This window comes from Oryctolagus cuniculus, chromosome 20 (genome assembly GCF_964237555.1).
Source record: "Oryctolagus cuniculus chromosome 20, mOryCun1.1, whole genome shotgun sequence".
Taxonomy (NCBI): Eukaryota; Metazoa; Chordata; class Mammalia; order Lagomorpha; family Leporidae; genus Oryctolagus; species Oryctolagus cuniculus.
Window position 1 is genome coordinate 13,675,005 of NC_091451.1, and position 21,610 is coordinate 13,696,614.

The 21,610-nt window shown below is 47.8% G+C and overlaps 1 protein-coding gene across 3 annotated transcripts in view; it reads right to left on the reverse strand.

The window, feature by feature from the left end:
• Positions 1-21,610, reverse strand: part of ZFYVE26 (zinc finger FYVE-type containing 26) — a 76,299-nt gene that overhangs the window by 39,606 nt on the left and 15,083 nt on the right. For 2 of the 3 annotated variants that reach the window (XM_002719561.5, XM_070065134.1), the window contains 16 exons: positions 20,510-20,631; positions 19,742-19,906; positions 19,506-19,594; positions 18,508-18,671; positions 17,270-17,473; positions 15,387-15,998; positions 15,047-15,133; positions 11,168-11,236; positions 10,600-10,751; positions 7,535-7,736; positions 7,027-7,290; positions 5,361-5,477; positions 5,087-5,251; positions 4,358-4,576; positions 2,161-2,263; positions 652-1,397 (listed from right to left, as the gene is read on the reverse strand). In XM_002719561.5, coding sequence (XP_002719607.2) covers positions 652-1,397; positions 2,161-2,263; positions 4,358-4,576; positions 5,087-5,251; positions 5,361-5,477; positions 7,027-7,290; positions 7,535-7,736; positions 10,600-10,751; positions 11,168-11,236; positions 15,047-15,133; positions 15,387-15,998; positions 17,270-17,473; positions 18,508-18,671; positions 19,506-19,594; positions 19,742-19,906; positions 20,510-20,631 — 3,480 coding nt within the window. The remainder of the gene's footprint in view (positions 1-651; positions 1,398-2,160; positions 2,264-4,357; positions 4,577-5,086; positions 5,252-5,360; positions 5,478-7,026; positions 7,291-7,534; positions 7,737-10,599; positions 10,752-11,167; positions 11,237-15,046; positions 15,134-15,386; positions 15,999-17,269; positions 17,474-18,507; positions 18,672-19,505; positions 19,595-19,741; positions 19,907-20,509; positions 20,632-21,610) is intronic. The other variant, XM_017349400.3, reaches the window with a different exon arrangement.

The following is a 21,610-nucleotide window of genomic DNA, read 5'->3' on the forward strand; positions in this document are numbered from 1 at the left end:
TCCCATAGCTCTAAATAAAGATCCCTTTTATGCAAGGATTCCAAAATTCTTCATGCTAAAATAAGCTTATCTTTTAAAAAAATTTAATTTACTTATTTTTATTTATTTGATAGGCAGAGAGACACAGAGGGATCTCCCATCTTCTGGTTCCTTCCTTAAATGTCTGCAATAGTGAGGGCTGGGGTCAGGCTGAAGCTGGGAGCCAAGAAATCAATTTGGGTCTCCCATGTGGGCAGCGGAGAGTCAAAAACTTGAGCTATTACCTGCTGCCTCTAGGGTGAGCGCAGCCAGAAGCTGGAATTAGGAGCAGAGCTGGGACTTGAACCCGGGCCCTCTGATACGGGATGTGGGCCTCCCAAGCAGCATCTTCATCACCGCAACAAATGCCCACCCCAAGCTTATCTGTTACTTCCGTTTTCCTGTTAACTTGCTGAAGCCCCCTGGTACTGGTTATCCGTTGAGTGCCCACTCTAAAGTCAGCCTTAGTTCTAAGCTCCAGCCCACCGCAGCAAGTTCCCTGCTCCCTCTAAGCCTTTGTCACATGAGCCTGTGGTGGTACTCTTCTCTAGAGTGACTGTGAGGGCTGCACGCAGTGCTGGACATGGTTTTTCCTGCCTCTAGGGGAGGAGGAAGGCACAGCTTTCTGCTCACCACAGGCCGCGGCACAGCTCAGCACGGCATCCTCGATGCTGCTCAGGTCGTCCGAGTCTCGCCCATACACTTCTGTGAGCCGCAGGGCCCGGGGCCAGTCTCTGGCCACCAGGGCTTCCTGGAAGGCTTCAGTGAGTACATCCAGGGCAAGGGGAGAATGCAGGCCCAGGAGGACAGGAGAGAGACTGGGCCGACCACAGAGACTCGCTGCCAGACGCTGTCCCTGCTCGGAGGACCCTCGTAGGGGCTCCCAGGCGACCAGGAGTGCGGCCTCCAGCATAGGGAACTGTTCCAGAAGGTGCTCACACTCTCGGGCGACCTGCTCTGCGGTCAGAGGCACCTCCCTGCGGCCGCGAAGTTCCTTCCAGGACAAGGTGGGCTTGGTGACCTTTAACCCCCGGGAGGCCCCCAGGCAGGCCACCGTCGCCAGGAGCTTTGAGCGGGACTTAAGGAAGGCCAAAGTGGAGGAGGTGAGAGCTGAGGGTGAAGAATCCTTTGGGGAAGAGTGAGGCTTTCTCTCCAATGGGGGGTTCTCGGCTGGCTTCGGGGAGCTCGGTGTGGGCAGCGGGAGATCACCCAGGCAACGGGAGGTGTGCTGCTGGGCCAGGACGCCCAGGTGGGCCAGGAGGGATGATGTCTGCTGGCTTTGCAGGGAAGAGCAAAGAGCGAGGGGCTCGCAGCAGCAGCTGAGGATGACCTGCGGCACACTTAGGCCAAGACCTTCTCCCGCCAGAAGGGCAGCCAGCCTGCAGGGAGTGAAGCAGAGGGCGTGCAAGGTCTGAATATGCAGGCACAATCACCCTATCTTGCAATTTCTTTGTGATTACACAAGCAAATGACAGTAAGTGCTCTTAAGAGTTCTTATAAAAGTCAATCTATTAAACACATCCTCTGGCCCTTGCTTTTTCATTTAACGACAAATCTGGGAGACCCATTCATGTCCCTCTACAAAGAGGAGCTCCATTCAGTTTTATAGCTGTGTAGTACTCCATCATGTGGATGAAAAATAACTTGTTTCCAATTAGTCAACAATGGGTTTTCTGATATAAGGCTGTAATAAAATGATTCTGCACATACCTCACTTTTCACATTCATAATCAAACTGCACAATAAATTTCCCAATATGCACTGGCAGGTAAAGGGGCACACGAGTTTATAATTTTAGCTGATATTGACAAACTGATTTCATACAGGGGCTGTAATGATTTATACCCCACCCTTCATCCTCCAGCAATTTCTGGGAATGCTGGTTTTCCTACAGCTTAACCAACTTTGGTATTATCAGATGTCTGAATTTTTGCCTATCTTGATGTGAAGAGTCACCTTTGATTATCTACAATACAAATGTCAGAGATGGCAAGAGAGACAAAGAAATGAGGCAAAAGCAAGTTATGGAAGAAACCCAGCCTCTGTGCTGGCCCCAAGCACAGCCCCACTGAGCCTTGGGATTACTCCTTAATGGAGTAATCAGGGAGGCCCCTGGCCAGCTCCTAGAGGGGTGGCTCCTACCTGTTTGGGGGAACTTGTCTTTCCAGCAGGAGATGTGACACCAACTGGGAGGAGCTCTGTTGCAGGAGAACAAAGGGATTTCCTACCTTGACCTCCACGTGACCTGTAAAGGTAGACAAAGTGACCTTTGTTGTGACAACACAGACTGATTACCCAATCATGGTTACTCAGAATCAATTAACAAAAAGTGAGCTCTTCTGTTGATTCATTCTATGTTGAGGGTGTTTTCAACACAACCCTGACTACAAGTTCATGTACACCTTACCACTGCTCTGAGGACCTCCCACCCAGATGGCCTGCGGTGGGCAGGTATGGCCACAGACAGCTCACTCTTGCTTTCTTGAACAGGACGGAAGTGCACACAGTGCAGGCTGAGTATCCCATATCCAAAATGCTTGGGAACGGAAGTGGTTTTGGATTTGAAATGTTTTCAGATTTTGGAATATTTACCTATACATAATAGGGTATCTTGGGGATGGAAGCCAAACTTAAACATAAAATTCATTTATGTCTTAAATACACATTGTATGTGAGTACTCCAAAAAAAAAATCTGTGAAAAATGGAGTTAAAAGGCAGAACTTTTCAGTTAAAACTTTGAAATTCATGCATAGAGGTCTTCAAAAATTTCATGGAAACAGCATTTTAAGAAAAGATGGTGGGGGAGGGGCGGTGCTGTGGCATAGGGGGGTTAAACCACCACCTGCAGTGCCAGCATCCCATATAGGTGCCAGTTCTCATCCTGGCTGCTCTTCTTCTGATCCAGCTCCCTGCTAATGCACCTGGGAAAGCAGTGGAAGATGGCCCAAGTCCTTGGGTCCCTGCATGCATGTGGGAGACTCAGAAGAAGCTACTGGCTTCAGACTGGCCCAGCCCTGGCATTACGGCCATCTGGGGAGTGAACCAGTGGATGCAAGTTTCTCTCTCTTTCTGTTTCTCCCTCCCTCTGACTCTGCCTTTCAAATCGATGAGTAAATCTTAAAAAAAAAAAAAAAAAAAAAAAAAGAAAAAAAGGAAAAATATGGGGACTGGCTTTGTGTCACAGTGGTGTGGCATCTGGCATCTCATGTTGGAGTGGCTGCTGTTTCCAGTCCAGTTCCCTGCTAATGCACCTGGTAAAGTAATGGAGGATGGCCTGAGTACTTAGGCCCCCTGCCACACACATGGAGTTTTTGGCTGCTGGCTTCTGCCTGGCCCAGTCCTTCCCATTATGGCACTTTGGGGAGTGAACCAGTGAATGGTTCACTTTCTTTCTTTCTCTGTCACTCTGCCACTCAAATAAATAAACAAAGCTTTTAAAAAAAGAAATCTAACTTTAAAAAAGGAAAAAACTACATAAAGATTGCAAATTTTTGTATACCACAATAACATTATCTTTTAATTCTATAGCTTTTAATTTTCATTGAACTTTTTGGAGTTCTCCCATACACATAGCCTAAAGGTAATTTTACATAATATTTTATTTATTTAAATAATTTGAAAATCTTATTTGAGAGGCAGAGAGATAGACAGAAAGAGACAGATAATGATCTCCTTTTCTGGTTTACCCCCAAATGCCCACAACAGTTGGGCCTGGGCTGGGGCAAGAGCCAGAAGCTGGGATCACAATTCACACCAGGGTCTGCATTGGTAGGAAGCGGGAATCAGGAGCCAGAGATGGGAATTGAACCCAGGTTCTCCAGTGTGGGATGTGCGTGTCATTAACAGCTGCTAAGTGCCTGTTCCATCACAGTATCTACAGCGCACCTGTGTTTTCACTGGGACCCATCCCGTGAGGCCAGGTGTGGAATTTTCTACTCATCGCATCATATTGTCATTCAAAAAGTCTGGGATTTGGAAGCATTTCAGATTTTGGATTTTCTGATTAGGAATGCTCGACCAATACTTGTTCAGTGGATTCAAGGAAGCGTCTGGTGCTCACACCAGAGTCTGCATTCCTCTGCTGGGTCTTCAAACCCATCAGGGTCTGACAGACAGCTTTCAATCACCAATTCCATCAGAACTGCTGAGTACTCTCGTGTGCCGTACAAGCGCACTTAGTGCAAAGCCGAACAGAGCTGAGTAACGGGGGGAAGGTCTCACAAATCTAGTGTCCTCGCTGCTGCAGCACGCAGGACCTCTGCATCAAGCACTTGCTCTTCCTTGCTCTAAGCACCTGCAGCACACTCATGACTCCTTCTCCTCTTTCTTGCTACTTACCAGGCTCAGAGCTCAAACTCCGCAGGAGAACGGCAGCCAGGGTGCTGCAGTAACTGAAGAAGGTGCCCACATAGTCAGTCTGTCTGCTGCCTGCTTGGGTCTGTTTGCCCAGGTTTTTCTGGAGGAGCTGAGTCTGGACACGCACAGGGTGGGCCTCGGCTTCAGAAGCTTTTTGGGCTGCCTGCTCCACCAGGGAAGAGAGTGGAGTACCCCTGGGCTCTGAGAGGAGTAACAGCAGAAGCAACATAAGCTTTTGTCTGGGCAACCAGCTTTGGGTCCATTTCTGACCTGCTATGTGAACCAGGCCTCCTACACACCCCACAGACCATCTTGGGAGGTACGCTTACAAGGCAGATAGAAAACCCTAAGGTGGTTCTCGCCCAGGCAGAACTTCCAGTCTGGAGAAATCAGAGTGCACGTTCTGTTTGCACCCTCTGGTGTCTCTGGCACGGAACAGTTTTCAGAAGAGCACAGCCATCTTTGGGGGGAATTGTTGATCAACAGCTACCGTGTGCCTGCTGGGTGCATTTCTCATTATGAACGAGCAAAATGAATCAGCAGATGGAGTGAGAGGTGCAGAGCCAGGTGAAGCGATGAGCTATGCTCTGGCCAACAAAAAGGCTGCCTGAGTCCTAAGCCTCCGTCCCCAGTGCTGCTTCGCTCTCGGGTGTTTATTCCCCCAGTTGAGCCCTTATCTGCTTTCCTGTCTCCAAGCCCACTGCCTTGTACCTGGCAGCTCTAGCGCCTCTCGCAGTGACTGTAGGCCCTGATCCAGCTGCTGGGACATGGTGGCGTGGCTGGCAACACAGTCCTCGGTGAGGCTGGGCCAGCACATCTGAAGCAGTTCCATGATGCTGTGCCGTGGAGGGCCTCCTCCTTTTTCTTCTGGGCTCTCTGTGGAAAGCAAGTGAGAAAGACACAGTGTGGTCTGCTGCTGGCTTTCGCGTTCCAAGTCCGGGGGTGGGGGGGGGGAGGGAAGAAATAAGGGAGCAACGCAGCACACCTGACTTAGCTTGTCCAGCTGACACAAGTGGGTAGTTGAGAATCTTACTGATGTGCTGAAGGACAAGTGGAAAACCTCGAATGCCATCCACGTTGAGAATGTGGTCTGGCCGTCGGCCTGGAGACAGATGAGAGACAAAGGGATGCAAAGAAAAGTAAGTTCCTTTCAGAGACAGATACTCAGTCCTAGATTTTTGCTAGAAGAGTTTATCTATCTATCTACCTGAGAGGCAGAGAGACACAGAAATGTCATGCACTGGTTCACTCCCTGAATGCCTGCAGTGGTTAGGACTGAGCTGGACTGAGGTTGGGAGCCAAAAATGCAATACAAGCCTCCCATGTGGCTGGCACGGACCTACCTGCTGTCTCCCAGGGTGCACATTAATAAGAAGTGAGAACTGGAGTGGAGCCAGGACTTGAACCCAGGCACTGTGATACGGAATGCAAGTGTCTTAACTGCTAAGCCAAACACTTGACCCTCTGTCCTGTCTGTGATTGTCTTGTCCTGTATTAAGGAGGAAATGGATGCTCCATTTTGAGTGTCAACCACCACACCTGGCCTACTTCATGCTTGAGGTCCCAGGACTACCTCTGGCAAGAAAACCCACCTGTCAACTGGAGCAGATTCAGACTCTCCGGCATCTCCATGAGATTGCTGCCCCCAGCAAGTTGGGCATTTTTTTTTTTTTTTTTTTTTAGGAAATGAGGTTTACCAAAGAGAGAACATATAATCTAAAGGCACAAATTCCACTAATATGATTTTTAATGTATCTCATTCTTGTACTAACTTATATACTGGAAAAGAGCTTTCTCAAATCACTGCAGCTAGCTATTTCTATTAAGAAAGCAGGGGTGGAGTGGAGTGGCAGTGCTGTGGCACAGTGGGTTAAAGCCCCAGCCTGCAGTGCCGGCATCCCATGTAGGCACTGGTTCATGTCCCGGTTGCTCCACTTCTGATCCAGCTCCCTGTTAATGCACCTAGGAAAGCAGCGGAGGATCCCAAGTCCCTGGGCCCCATGTGGGAGACCTGGAGGAGGCTCCTGGCTCTCCTGGCTCCAGATTGGCTCAGCTCCAGCTGTTACGGCCATTTGGAGAGAGAACCAGCGGATGGCAGATATCTCTCTCTCTGCCTCGGCCTCTCAACTAAATAACTAAAACTTTAAAAAAAAAAAAAAAAAAAGTGCAAGCAAGCAGGAAAACAAACTGTGGCATGGTGGGTTAAGCTGCCACCGGCAACGCCAACATCCCATATGGGCACTGGTTCATGTTCCAGTTCTGCTTCACTGCTCCACTCTGATCTGCTCCTTACTAATGTGCCTGGGAAAGCAGCAGAGGACAACCTAAGAGCTTAGGCCTCTGCATCCATGTGAGAAACCCAGAAGAAACTCCTGGCTGCTGGCTTTGACCTGGCTCAGCCCCGGCCATTGTGGCCATTTGGGGCGTGAATCTACAGATAAAAGGTCCATCTCTCTCTCTCTCTGCCTTTCAAATAAATAAAATAAAGAAAAAAAGAAAGAGGTGCTCTCACCTTCACATCACGAGAAATTTAATCCTTTCCCCTTGTCCTCCTACCCCCCAAAACTACTTTCTTCCTGTACGAGCTGGCAACTCTCAGACGCCCCCTCCCTGTCTGAGAAGTAGGCACGCAGCCGGAGCAGCACACTCACCCCGGCTCTCGAGGCTGCTGTTCAGGCGCCGCTCGGCTGTTTCCAAGAGCTGCTTGCAGGTTTTCCAGAGCTGGCACTGACAGCAAGCCAGGTCAAAGGCAGCCATGGCGGGGGGGCTGAGATCCTCCAGCACCTCTCTCAGGGGAGCACTGGGCTCCAACAGAGTGGTGCTCAACCAAAAGTCCTCTTGGAGCGTGGGGATGGGGTCTCCCGAGGTGCTGAGCAGCTTGTCGGTCACATCAGAGATGGAGTAAAATACCATCCCTGGACACCCAGCAGTGGAACAAAAAGCCGGGGGTTAGAATGCCTCTAACTCCCGCTTCTATCAGGAGAAGGAGTTGCTTAACCCTGTCATGACAGCCCTCTCTCCCAGCCTCAGAACAACGGCATGGAGAGGAAGAGCAAGAGGGGCTCAGTGGTCAAGATGGGGGTGCGGGGACTGCTCCCCTATGACGTGGGCATTTCTCCCCCCGCCCCCTGACCCCAGGTGGCAGTAGGGAAGCCTGACCTGCGGCTGCCGCGCTACCAATGGCCTGCAGAGTTGAGCGGCCACTGCCAGTTCTCCGAATGGTGCTGCTACCGCCATCTGAGCTGTGGTTTTCGATCTTGTGTTCTACCCGGGCCAGCTCCTGGATCACCTCCTGGTAGCGCTCCATGAACATCAGTTCCCCCGAGCTGGGCGAGGACTTCAGGTTGAACATGAACACCACCTGTCACGGGATGGGGAGGAGCGTGGGGTGGACTGGAGAGCTTGCCAATTATCAAACCCTGGTGGGTCCTACACTGTCTATTTTATAGGGCCAGGTGGGCAATGAATGTTAAAATAGTAGGTCAGTCTTAAAAATAACTCATAAAGGGCAGTAGGAAAACCCCCAAAAGCCTAGTGGAAGACAGGCAGACACACAGGTGATTTTAGAGGAAATTCATGGTACGTTCATGAGAAACTTACATAACCAGTAACCTAGGAGTGTAAGGATAATACCATTTTGCACCTATCACAATAACGAAGTGTCAAAATAAATCCCTGGGGTCCCATGGAAGGAACTGTCCCAATTGTGTGAAAGGCTGTCTGGTAACCTAGAAAGCTTTAAAAATGTTTCTATCTTTTGTCCCAGTTTTTTTTTTCTTTTCTTTTTGACAGGCAGAGTTAGACAGTGAGAGAGAGAGAGACAGAGAGAAAGGTCTTCCTTCCATTGGTTCACCCCCCAAGTGGCCGCTACAGCTGCGCCGATCTGAAGCCAGGAGCCAGGTGCTTCCTCCTGGTCTCCCACACGGGTGCAGGGTCCAAGCACTTGGGCCATCCTCCACTGCCTTCCCGGGCCACAACAGAGAACTGGACTGGAAGAGGAGCAACTGGGACAGAATCTGGCGCCCCAACCGTGTCCCAGTAATTTTTAAAAAGGATTTATTTATTTGAAAGATACAAAAAGAGAAAGAGAGAGAGAGAGAGAATAAGAGAGAGATCTTCCATCTGCTGATTCACTCCCCAAATGGCTACAATAGCTGGGGCTGGGCCAGCCCAAAGCCAGGAGCCAGGAACTTCTTCCAGGTTCCCCACATGGATGCAGAGGCCCAAGCACTTGGGTCATCTTCCACTGCTTTTCCTAGGTGCATTAGCAGGGAGCTGGATTGCAAGTGAGGCAGCTGGGATCTGAACTTAAAACTTTGGATGCTAGTACCACACGAGGAGGCAAGACCTTCTTTAGCACAGTGCCAACCTCTGTCGCAGTAATTTTTAAAGAAATTGTCAATTAGTTATTTTTCATTTGAAAGGCAGAGAGAGACAGATGAAAGAGGTCTTTCAGCCACTGCTTCACTCCCCAGATGCTACAACATCTAGGGCTGGGCTAGGCTGAAATCAGGAGCTAGGAACTCAATCTAGTTCTCCCACGTAAGTGACAGGGACCTATCACTTGCTGTCTCCAGGGTGTATATTACTAGGGAGCTGGAATTGGAAGCAGAGCTGGGACTTCAACCCAGTTACCCCAGTGTGAGATATGCGTGGTATGAATGGTGTCTTAACTGCTATGCCAAAAGCCTCCCCCTCACCAGTAATTTTTGTGAAGAATGTTCTTAAGGAGATAATCCAAAAGCCATAATGCTTAGAGGCCATCACTTTGGCATGATTTACTCCAACTATTAAATGGCTGAAAACAATTTAAATGTTGAGTGGTAGGAAAATGGTTAAAAACAGCTATTTGATCAAACTATTATAAGGTTACTAAATTCAAAGTTATAAGGCAAATATTTATATCATAATGTAAAAAAAAGTGACAATATAAAGTTTTTTTTGACTTAGCTATACAAAAAATCTTTAAAAAGTTCCTGGAAAATGCGTATTATAAAAAACTCTGCATGGGTTTCAAAATTTTCTTGTGTAAAATAAACTTATCTTTTAATTTCCTTTTTCCAGGAACCTTTCAAAGTCTCTCTGTATATATTTTGGAATAATATTGGCCAAAAATAAACTTTATCTTTAATATTGGTTGTTCTATATAACAGAATTTTAAAAAACTCTTGATTTCTTTGTTTCTATTTTCTGGAATTTTCTCATAACATGCACAAATTATTCTGTAAACTGGCTAAAAGATAAATTTTTTATTGAAAAAAAAGAGAAGAGAATAAAAGCCCCAGGAAAGGCAAAGAAGTAGAGGACACTTGGGGAAAAAGAATCATGGGAGTCCAGTCAATTTCCTTTGGCTTTGGGTTCCAGAAAGGTTGGGGAGGTCCTGTCTCTGCAGAGGATAACAACTAGTATCATCATCAGAGTATGAGATCTAAAATGATCAGCAGGAGTTAAGCGAAAATATCCTATCATCCAAGTTTCTCCCAGATTTATTTCTCAACCACTGAACTCATATGACAGGAAATGTTTTACCTACAAGTAAAGGGACCAGCGTAAGTGTCATCAATACAGCAAGAGGGTTTTCAGAATTAGAAGGGTGGTATTTCATGTGATTAAGTTAAACAGCAGTAGACGATGCTTGTATTTCTCAGAACTCGCGTATACCCCTCTTGGCATTGTCACAAGGCAGGAGAAGCAGGTATTACACTCTATTTCACTCCGGTTTCAAAGGCGGATATGAGAGCTCAGAGAGGCTATGACTCATTCTGCTTACCTCTCTGCTGCTACTTTCCCGACACAACACGGACATCCTAGCCGGCTGGCTCACTAGATTTCTTGTATATTGCCTGAGTGCTCTACTGACCACAGAAAATGGTCTTCATCATGATTTTTACCTTTATAAAAACATGTGAGAAGGCGTACAAGGAGAGAAACAAAACAGTCCAATGTTTTGAAGTGGTAGGATTCCAGCTGAATTTTTTTTTAATCTTGTTAAAAGACATTGTTTATATAAACAACACCAATGATTCAACGTCCCCGAACCTGCAGTGCTGAGGACTGGGCCTGCACACACACTCTCTCCTGCTCCAGGTGGCCCCTCAAGTGCTCCCTCCCAATGGCCCTGGCTGCACACACACCCAGTTCTACAGAGGTACGGCAGCCACAGCCAGCAAGGGGCTGGCTCAGCAATCCTCACTATGACAAGAGCCGGGTGAGGGTTCTCTTACCTGACGGGCTTCTGCAAAGTTCCCGCGAAGGATGCAGGAGGCGAGCAGGGACTCCGGCGAGGAGAACATCATGGGGAGCAGTGAACTATGAGGTTGGGGCTGCAGCCGGCCTTCCAGCTCATTCCGCCCACTCGCAGCACTCAGACTTCCCTCTGTGGGGACACAGGGTTGTGGGGGGACAGGGAAGCTACAGAAATGGAGCAGAAACTATACTTCTACCACCCCCCGAAGAGTGCTTATCTCCTCTGACTCCCTCTAAAAGGTCTGTAAATGGGTCTTGCTTCTTTTCCCCCTCCACATGAAGGGGAAACTCATGCTGCCATGTTGGGAAACAAGACTTAAGTTCCGACTCCCACCCTTGGCTCGTCCCCTTTCTCTCTGAAGATGGCTAACTCCACTGGGAGGGAAATGGCCCTTTCCCTTTCCCCAGCTGGTCTGCTGGGCCACCCCAGCACCAAGCCACTTGAACAGACACGAGCTGCTCAGTCCTGGCTTTGCATCTTGGTGCGTGCACCTCTGTGTCAGGGCAAAGATGCTGCAAGGTGGCAGCTGGCAGGTGGCTGCGTACCTGAAGTACTGGTGCTCAGCTCACTGCTTGTGCTTTCCAGGGATGGGTTGGAACTTCGGTCTCGGCCATCTAGACGTATTAGAAAGAAGAGAAGAAATCAATTACCACGTCTTTCGAGTGTAGGAAGCATGAAGCTGGCTTCAAGGCCAAGATCTGGGCAGAGTGAGAGACTAACAGGTGGTTATATACTCACTGCTCCTTCTACGGCAAGGGCCGAGGGTAGATTTAACATGGCCCCAGTGCTGACCCGGCATAGCCTATACCAGTAGTTTCCAACCTAGGGGTCTCAAACCCTGGCAGCTTTCAAATGATTCCTACGAGTCAGCAGCTATCCTCTGCTCACTAAGTGCTAGAAATATTCTAAAAAAGAACAGCACCAACAACACCTTCTGACACAGAAGACGAGGGCAGGCATTTGGTCTTGCAGTTAAGATGCCTGCATCCCTATCAGAGCACTTGGGTTTGAGTCCTGGCTCCGCTCTTAATCCTCGCTTTCTTGCTGATGTGGATCCTGGGAGGTGGTGGTGATGGCTCCTGTGGCTGGGTCTCTGCTGCCCATGGGGAGACCTGGATTGAATTCCTGGATTCTGGCTTTGTTTTAGGCATCTGGGGGCGCGAACCAGCGACTGGGAGCCCTCGCTAGTCTTTCTCAAATAATTAAAAAAGTTGCATTTGTTATTAAAAAAAAAAACCCAAGACTAATGATTATGTTCACAATGAAATGACAAATAAAGCATACAGAAAACAATGTTTTCATATTTGAAAAAGTGGAGAATGAAAGTTTAAATCCCACCCTGCCAAAGACCACAGAATTCAAAGCCCTGGAGGAAAAGTTTGTCAACATCAGCTTTCCTTAAGTGCTAGAGGCTCATTTTCCCTTGCCACAGTCATGAGGGCTAGAATGCCCATGAGTCCCCTTGGCTCACTGTTTGGGCTGCTTTTCTTTTCTTTTTTTTTCTTTCTCCTTCTCCTTCTCTCTTTCTTTTTTTAAAAGATTTGTGGGGCCAGCACTGTGGGTGGCATAGCGGATAAAGCTGCTGCCTGCAGTGCCGGCATCCCATATGGGTGCTGGTTCAAGTCTCAGCTGCTCCACTTCTGATCCAGCTCTCTGCTATGGCCTGGGAAAGCAGTAGAAGATGGCCCAAGTCCTTGGGCCCCTGCAGCCGCTTGGGAGACCTGGAAGAAGCTCCTGGCTCCTGGCTTTGGATTGGCCCAGCTCTGGCTGCTGCAGCCATTTGGGGAGTGAACCAGTGGATGGAAGACCTCTCTCTCTTTCTCTGCCTCTGCCTCTCTGTAACTTTGCCTTTCAAATAAATAAATAAATCTTAAAAAAAAGTGTATACACTTTCATCTATATTTAAAAAAACAGATTTATTTTATTTATTTGAAAGGCAGAGATACAGAGGGTGGGGGGAGGTCTTCTATCCGCTGGTTCACTCCCCAAATGGCTGTAATGGCCAACGCTGGGACAGGCTGAAGCCAGGAGCTTCTTCTGGATCTCCCACATGGGTGCAAGGGCCCAAGCACTTGGGCCATCTTCTGCTGCTTTCTCAGGTGCATTAGCAGGGAGCTGGATTGGAAATTGAGCAGACAGAATTCAAACTTGTGCCCACATGGAATACTACCATTACAGGTGGTGGCTTTACTCACTATGCCACAGTGTCGGCCCCTAGCCTGCCCTATAGAGGGAAAACTGCAGGAGAGAGATGATAGGTTGCAGATTCTTAGGCTGGATGGGTCAAGTGGATGCAAACATTGCCTTCTGACCCAAACCTATTAACTCAGCAGTTTAAGGATCTCAGTGACTCAGCCTTGAAGCTTCCCAGGTTTCTTGCAGGGTCTCTTCCACTCTACCCAGTGTGATCCCCTTTCTAGTAGCCACTTAGCTAGAGCCCACTTAGGCTTCAGTGGGGTTCAAGTGTCAACTCCTTTGTGAAATCTGTTTCCCTAACTTTTGGGAACCAGGCTAATATCCCCTTCCAAGAGATTTCTTCTGTTTCAGGCAGTGCCTCAATTCAGGGCAAGTTTTTCATGTTTACTAGTTATAGAGGTAAATTACAAATTCTTTGAAGGCAAAGGTTTGGTGTATGCCTCATGTACCTCCTTTGAGAGACTTAATAATGCTCAGCACACAGGAAACTAATCATTTAGAAGATCAGCACCAAAGACCATAGCAGAAATGTGATTATCTACAAATTTAATACTGTACTCATGCATAATGCTCCTGTATTAAATTACTTTAGGGAAAACCCATCAACAGTCAAAAAGTAAAACAGGGAAAAACTAGGCACATAATCACAAAATATTTTCCGTACTGTATATAAAGATGCTTCTGTAATGCAACAAGAAAACTCAAAAGAAAAATGGTCCTTAGATGTGATCAGACAGTTCACAGAAAAACATAAATGCCCAATAAATATAAATGTCCAATAACATTCATTCTCAATCTAAAAAAATTATTAATGCAATATTGCAGGATTATTGTGTTAATGATACTGGCAATGACTTAGAAAAATCTGACACTACTCATCGATGATATATATGGAGATAGACAATCACACACATACAGCTGGAGAAATATAAGTGGCCCACCTTTTTCAAGGCATCTTGGAATATCTATTTATATTGTATACCTACATACCATTGACCTATGAATTCTGCTGCTGGGAACCTATTCTATACTCATATAAGTTTGTCCAGATAGGTACAAGGTTGTTTACTGTAGCACTGTTTATAGTAACAAAAAGCTGGAAACAACTTAAATGTTCATGCACAAGGTATATATGATAATGGAACACTAAAACTTTAAAATGATAAGTGAAAGAAGTTCTCAATATTTCATATGATACATCTGTAAATAGAAGGATACTTCAAAAAGTTCATGGAAAGTGTGAAAAAACTATGGATTTTTGTATTTTTTCACCAAAATAATTAACTTCTAAAATTTAAATTTAAAAAGAAATAGAGAGGGGCTGGCGCTGTGGCTCACTTGGTTAATCCTCCGCCTGCGGCGCTGGCATCCCATATGGGCGCCGGGTTCTAGTCCCGGTTGCTCCTATTCCAGTCCAGCTCTCTGCTGTGGCCCGGGAGGGTAGTGGAGGATGGCCCAACTGCTTGGGCTCCTGCACCCGCATGGGAGACCAGGAGGAAGCACCTGGCTCCTGGCTTCAGATCAGCGCAGCGCCGGCCATAGTGGCCGTTTGAGGAGTGAACCAACGGAAGGAAGACCTTTCTCTCTGTCTCTGTCTATATCTCTACCTGTCAAATAAAAAAAATAAATAAATAGAGAAAGAGAAATAGAAAGAGATAGCCAGTTAGCTAACTACTTAGATATTCTGGGATATCCTGGTTTACTCCCACAAATGCTTGCAATGGCTGGGCTGGGCCAAAGCCAGGAGTCAGGAAATTAATCCAAGTCTCCCCTGTGGGTTTCTGGAACCCAATTATTTAAGCTACCTATTATTACTTACTCCCAGAGTATGCCTTAATAGGATGCTGAAGTCAGGAGCTGGGTTGCAAACTCAGGTACTCTGATATGGGAAACAGGTGTCTTAACTGCTTCACTAAATGCCCATGGCTAAACTTGTCTTTTAATTTCATTTTTCCAGGAATACCTTGAAGTAGCCTCATATAAAGTAAGTGAGTGAAATGAGCTCTTGATATTTATAGTATGATGCATCTGTACAAATAAAAGGATATAAGTGCATTGCCTGGAAACTCTCTGGAAGGGTAAGTTAAAAATTAACAAGGTGTGGGACTAGGGTAATTTCACAACACTTTTGTTTGTTTTGACCATGTGTTTTGTCTTACAGAATGCTAGCCAAGTGGCAATAATACATCACTTGTCTAGCGTATGGGAGTGAAGCATGACAAGATTACCTGTCCGGTTCCTCCTCATCCGACGACCCCGGCGGAGACTAGGGTGCCGCGTGGCAATGGGCCGGTATCTTCGGGAAGGTTGCTCCTCTGAAACAGCAAACCCAGTGGGACATAAGGAGAGTGGTCAACGTTGACTGACCTGCCTCTTGGGGGAGCTGGAAGGAGAAGATCTACACTGGACTCTGAGCTATGAGTTCCCTGGGGATCTGACGCTGGTTGCCATGGTGAAAGCTCCTGAGTTATGCTGGTACCCACATGCACTTCCAGCTCTCTTCTGAAATCCTGGGATGTTTGCCCCTCCCCACTGTCTGCACCCACCAGGGCGGCTCCCTCCTCTCACCTGAGCCCAGGTTGCTTGTCACCACCTTGTATCTCCACTGGGCCTCGGAGAGAACCTTGGAGAAGCGGTGCAGGCGGCCCTGCAGTCCCTCTCTACTTCCAGAGCAGCTCTGGCCTTCTGGCATCTTTGGCTTCTCAGGGGGCCCGTGACTGCAGATCTCATCCAGCTGCTCCTGGAGAAGCCCGAGGAAGGCCCCTATTGCAAATTCATCTGCTAGGAACCCACTGAGCCCACTGGTAAAGTGCTTTAGGTCCAGGAAGCTGTGGCTCTGAGGCCCTGGGGGACTGTCTTTTGGCTCTGCCTTCAGACAGCTTGGTGTCGTGCAAGCAAGGCTCCTGGGGCCTCCCAGGGAACCTCGTTCCGACTTCCTCTCGGGCTGTCCTGTGTGCTGGGGGCTCTCTGATGGGGACCTCAAGTCCAAGGGGCCCTTCCCCTCCACATCATCATCCTCGGCGTAGTCTTCAGGCAAGTGAGGCTCTGGGTGGAGATCAGTGGAGGTGATGAGCAGCAATGAGAATATGTTTTCTAGAAGTTCCAGGCACAGAACGTCAGGAATGCTGCGCAGGTACTGTTGACACCTGGCCAGGTATGTTGAGAACAGGTTTGAGGCACCTAAGGAGGCATGAAGAGGCCAGCGAAAGAGAAGAGAAGAGAGAGAATGCAAGCATGAGAAACAGTGCTTGCCACCCTTGAACATTTCCACAACATCAGTTCATTTTTCCAGCCTTTCGTGACTAAATGGTCTTGGGTTACAGAGAACAGAAGAGAACACTCAGCCATGTCTCTTCGTGACTGGTGGAAAGATTTTGTTTCTTTAACTAAAACTCCACCTTACTGGGCACTTACTTTGTTTCTACTTTTTGAATATTATATTATTTCTCATCTCTGACAAACACCCCATGTATTTCAGCTCCAGGGGTGAAGACAGCACACAGACTCCTCACTCCTCCATTCTCTTTTTACTTATTGTTACATGAAAGGTGATCACAGCCTACCTAGATCTCTTAAGAAATACTCAACAGTCAAAAAACAGGATGTGGGCATTTGGCCTGTGGTTGACATTTAAGTCCCACATTGGAGTGCCTGGGTTAGATACCTGGCTCTGGCTCCTGACTCCAGCTTCCTACTAATACAAATCCTAGGAGGCAGTGGTGATGGCTCAAGTAATTGGATTCCTGCCATCCATGTGGGAGACCTGGATTTAGTTCTGGCTCCTGGCTTTGGCCCTAGCTGGGCACATTGCGCGTATATGGAGTGTGACGGTCACGCACAGAGGTAGAAGCCTATCCCAAAGCTAGAAAAGAGAGAGAACTGAATGCTAATTACAGAGGCCAGTTAGGGAGTTACAAGTTATTATGAAAGATGAGAGAGGACACAACATTGGGTTGGTGTTTTCCACACTGTAGGCTGTGCCCCATCAGGATGACTGAATGGGCTGCATTAAAAGAATCAAATTGAACTAAAAAATACAGGACAGTACACTCCATGTGGACAAGTAAATATTGTTTCTTAAACCTAGTTTCAGTTTACATATCACATATATATTCATACACATCTAATATATACATACACAAATTATATACCTAGCAGCAAACTGGAGTGTGGCTATGAAATGCCATTCTTATCAGGCGACTGCAGTTACCAAAACCAAAAATATATGGAAGACATTGCAATAGGTGATCAGACTCCATTAAAACTTGGGTGAGTCACTTGCTGTCTTCCATGGCCCTTTGATTCGTGGAGGCTGATAAATGGGTGAAATGATTCCTGGGCATCATAAACCAAGTAAGCCCCCCAAATCCTAGTGCAGAAAGGGTAAGCACACAGCATTCATGGGAATTGGATGTTACTAGCTTCTGCCAGGGATGAGGGGAGCTCCGTACCTGGGGGAGAGATGGTGTCATTCGCTGGCTCCGTGGCTGAAGCCAGGTCCTCAGAGGGGCCATCTTTGCAGTCCTGGCATGAGGAGTGCTGGTGTGAGTTCACACAAAGGGCATAGATGGCATACTTCATGGCACAGAAGCCCTGGTAGAGTGTCAGGTTCTGACACCGGTTCTGGTGCTCAGGAAGTGGAGCATCAGCGGAGTCTGCATTGTGGAGAGAAACAGGCAGACCTTCAGAGTTGATTCTCTCCTGCGCGGGCTCCAGGACTGGCTAAAGAGGAGATGCCATATCTGCAGGTCCAACCTGTAGCTTCTTACCCTCTCTCCTTCCTGTCAGTCTGACTGTATCCCTTTCAGGCCTTTCCTTCTAGTCAGCATCAGCCTTCAGCCCCCATCAACTTCCTTTCTGCATATCTCACGACCTGAGCAGGGCAGTACCGGGATACTAGTCAGGCCTACGTCTGGCAAGCATCAGAGCGAGGGTCTCCTTCAGTTCTGCACCCTGAAATGCCTCTCCTGCCTCACTCTAGCTCCGACCTTGTTTGCCTCTTCCAGTTTAGGAACCAAGCGTATCTCACTGGGTCGCCAGGGGTTAGATTTAAAACATTGGAAGGCTTTTATTTATTTATTTTTTAAATGTAGAAACCAGAAATCGGGGTCCTTAAGGCAATCTGTTAATGAGTTGCCTGTCTTTCTGGAAAAATATGAGAAAGATTTTTTTTTCCTCAATGGCAAAACTCCCTGGCCTGTGTGGCAGGTTGTGGCTATACAATGATGGGATTTTTTTTAGAAGCACAAAGGGCTTGCTGATGGGGTCTTGGATTTGATGCAAAGATCTCAGATTAAAACAAGGCTTTGTTATTGGTTGAGGCAAGTCTTTAGTGTAAATCTTCATCTCTTCATCAGACTATGAAGACATGGGAGGGAAGAAAGGTGCAACAAGAGCAAAGAGAGAGCTTAGGAAGCATGACGCACCTCACTGAGATGGCTCAGGACAAAAGATACGGATCTCTGTTCACAGGATTCCCTGCACCTCCCCAAGAAAAGGGGGTGAATACCCCTACACCCTAAAGTCTGGTTGGGGCAAACAGCCCTAAGTTAGAGGGCACTTGCTGGACCACCCTCTTGACACATCCCAGCAATCACAATAACATCCAGATAAACCTGGACCCTGGAAGAGACACATGCAAGTCAGTGCTGAGAGGGACTCCTGGCCAGGTCATTCCCTCACTACTCACCAGGCTCCTGCTGGAGGTCCTTGGCTGGCACCTTCTGTAAGAGTTTGAGAACCTCCTCCTCCCTGAGGGCTGGAAGGTTTGTAAGGTGATGGAGAGAGTAGAGCACGGAGTGGCTGTCTCCAGCATGCAAATGACACAAGAGCTCTCTCTTTGGTATGGGGCTGCTGAAAGGGAAAGTCAGGAGGGTGGAAGGGGAGAGAGGTTCTTTTATTTCCTTGAGGACACACATTTCTCTTCCTTCTTGTTCTTTTCTGGCCCGTACACCCCAGGTTTCACTTCCCCAGATACTACGTTTAGTTAGTCTGGAATAGAGTGTGACATTTCTCTTCTCTCAGGGAAATACATCCATCAAGTCAGATGTACTTATCTAGAAAGGACCAGGAAGTGGCCTGACTCCACCCTTTGCAGCTTCTAACCGACACAGGCTTCTCTGGCTTTACTTTGAGTAAGGGGCCCTTGCTCTCCTCTCTCTGCCCACTCTATTTCAGGAAGTACTGGCAGGGGAGATAAAGAACAAGGTAGATCAAGGCTAAGTTTTCAGGGACACGTGTGGCCTTGCATATAGTTCAAGAAGCATTTGTTGAATCAAAGTGTGATCTGGGATAACATACAACGTAAGAACACAGATGACGCTTAGCTGTGTGACCTTGGACAAGTTACTAACACCCTTGGGCTTCAGTTGTTCCATCCTTAAAATGAAAGTAATATTGGCATCCAATCACAGCGTTACTGTGAGGATTCAGTGGTATTATTCATGTAAAGAGATAAGAGTAATGCTGACATCCAGGAAACGGGAGCTATTATTCTACTGTTGTCCTGCAATTATCCTCTAGTTCTGACTCAACGGCCACAGCAGAGATAAACCATTATTCAGGTTTTTTCCTGGTTTAACAGCTGGTCAACTAAAAACATGTGTGTGGACAATGTCCTGAGAAGACCACAGGGCCAGGGCCAAGCGTGCCTGACGGCAGCAGGGGGCTCACTGCACAGGGCCATACCTGCTCTGCTGTACACACCAGTCCAGGACCTCCAGGTGAGCACTCAGTCCCTCACAGGCATCCCTGAGGAGCTCATCACAGCCCTGCTCCTGCGTCGATATGGGAAAAGAGAGAGATGCTGACTCGGGCTCTTGGGGTGAGAGGCTGTGACCAATTTAGGACTCTGACTTCTGCCTACACCCAAAGGCGCAGGCCACTCACTTTCCAGGCAGCCTGGAGAACAGAGTGAGAATTACCTGGGTCCCGTGGAGTGTCTGCAGCAGCTGCCTGGCTGACTCCAGGCTCTGGCAGTGCGTCCAGCCCAGGAGCACGAGCAGGTGACGCAGAGGCCTGAATTCTCTATCCAACAGGCAGCCAAGACTTGGGAAGTCCTCCTCTTTGAGCAGTGTTAGTGCTGTTACCTGTAAGCCAAAGATGGTTGCTACAGACAGCTGTGTGGATGAGAGGGAATGAGTTCTAGCTTGCTGCTCATTAGGGAAGGAGCTTCTTAGTACAGCAGGGAGATTTCTGACGATAGAAGTGGCCAGCTGAACAAAACAAGTGTTCACGACAACAGTGGGGTATAAGCTCCCTAAAGGAAGCAACTGACTTTGGTTGTTACCCTAGCTCCTAGCATAGCCCATGGCACACAGGATGAGGCTGATGAACCTGCTAAACTAAACTCACTTGCAATCTGGAAGGAAAAGTGACAGTAAGTAAGCTCCCTGTTGGCCAGGCCACACATAGCTGCCTTTGTCTTTTCTTTCTCCCACCCTCCAGAAAGCTTGTACACACTCAACGTTTTTGTTCTTGCTAAAGGACTGTCACAAAACGATGGCAGATGTAATTCTGAATGGTTCTGTTTGCAGAAACTCCTCTCACCTGGGGCTGCAAGATGGACAGAAGCAAATGCCTCGCCACTAATTAGACCGCTTTGTGAGAAACGAGAGTGAAAGAAATGGGGAAGGAAGGAACCTGGAGAGTCCCTGGATAGTCCCATGCAGAGAGCTTTAGGCTCGACTTACCAGGATCTGCTCGAGGAAGTGCTTGCTGTTGCTCAGGCAGTAGAAAAAGGTCACTTTCCAAGCCTGCGCTGAGTCAGGGTTGGAGAACACAGCTAGCATCACCCGCTCGGGATCTGCATGATCTGGGGAGACCGAACATCAAACCAGATAGGGTTGCTGGGAAACCAAGAGTTCTTCTTTCCTAAGCCAGTGCCCATCTGACAAACCAACTGCAGGGTTGATATCTGGTCTAGTGGTTAAGACATACACCGGCATCTCATAGCAGCGTGCTGGGGTCAGGGTCCTGGCTCTGCTCCTGATGCCAGCTTCCTGTCAATGAGCACCTTGGGACGCATCAAGTGACTGGATTCCTATCATTCACATGGGAGACCCGGATTGGGTTCCTGACTCCCTAGCTCAGCCCTGGGAGTGAACCAGCAGATGGCAACTCTCTCTCTCTGTCCCTTTCTCAAATAAGTAAAAATTACATTAAAAAACAAAACAAAACAACAACAACAAATTGAGATAAGAGTTTGCTCTTTAAACACTTAATTCAAGATCTCTACATTTTATCTTAAAGACTCTTCTTTCAACCTGCTATTGCTGTCACTTTATTTTCCCCCATCGCCCCTGTCTTACACTAGGAATCTGTGCTTTTACAAAAGAACATCTTTGGGCCAGCATCGTGGTACACTAGGTTAATCCTCCACCTGTGGCACCGGCATGCCAGATGGGTGCCGGTTCTAGTCCCGGCTGCTCCTCTTCCAGTCCAGCTCTCTGCTGTGGCCCAGGAGGGCAGTGGAGGATGGCCCAAGTGCTTGGGCCCTGCACCCGCATGGGAGACTGGGAGGAAGCACCTGGCTCTGGCCGTTGCAGCCACTTGGGGAGTGAACCAACGGAGGGAAGACCTTTCTCTCTCTCTCTCTCTCTCTCTCTCACTGTCTGTAACTCTGCCTGTCAAATAAATAAATAAAATCTTTAAAAACAAACAAACAAACAAAAGAACATCTTCTCCATTTTTCTTGGCTTCTGCTGTTAGATGTCCTGAGTGACATGGGAGGTGCCTGTCCAGAGGCACTTCAGAAAGGCTGGGCACCCTGGAATCACCGAAAGACCAGGAGA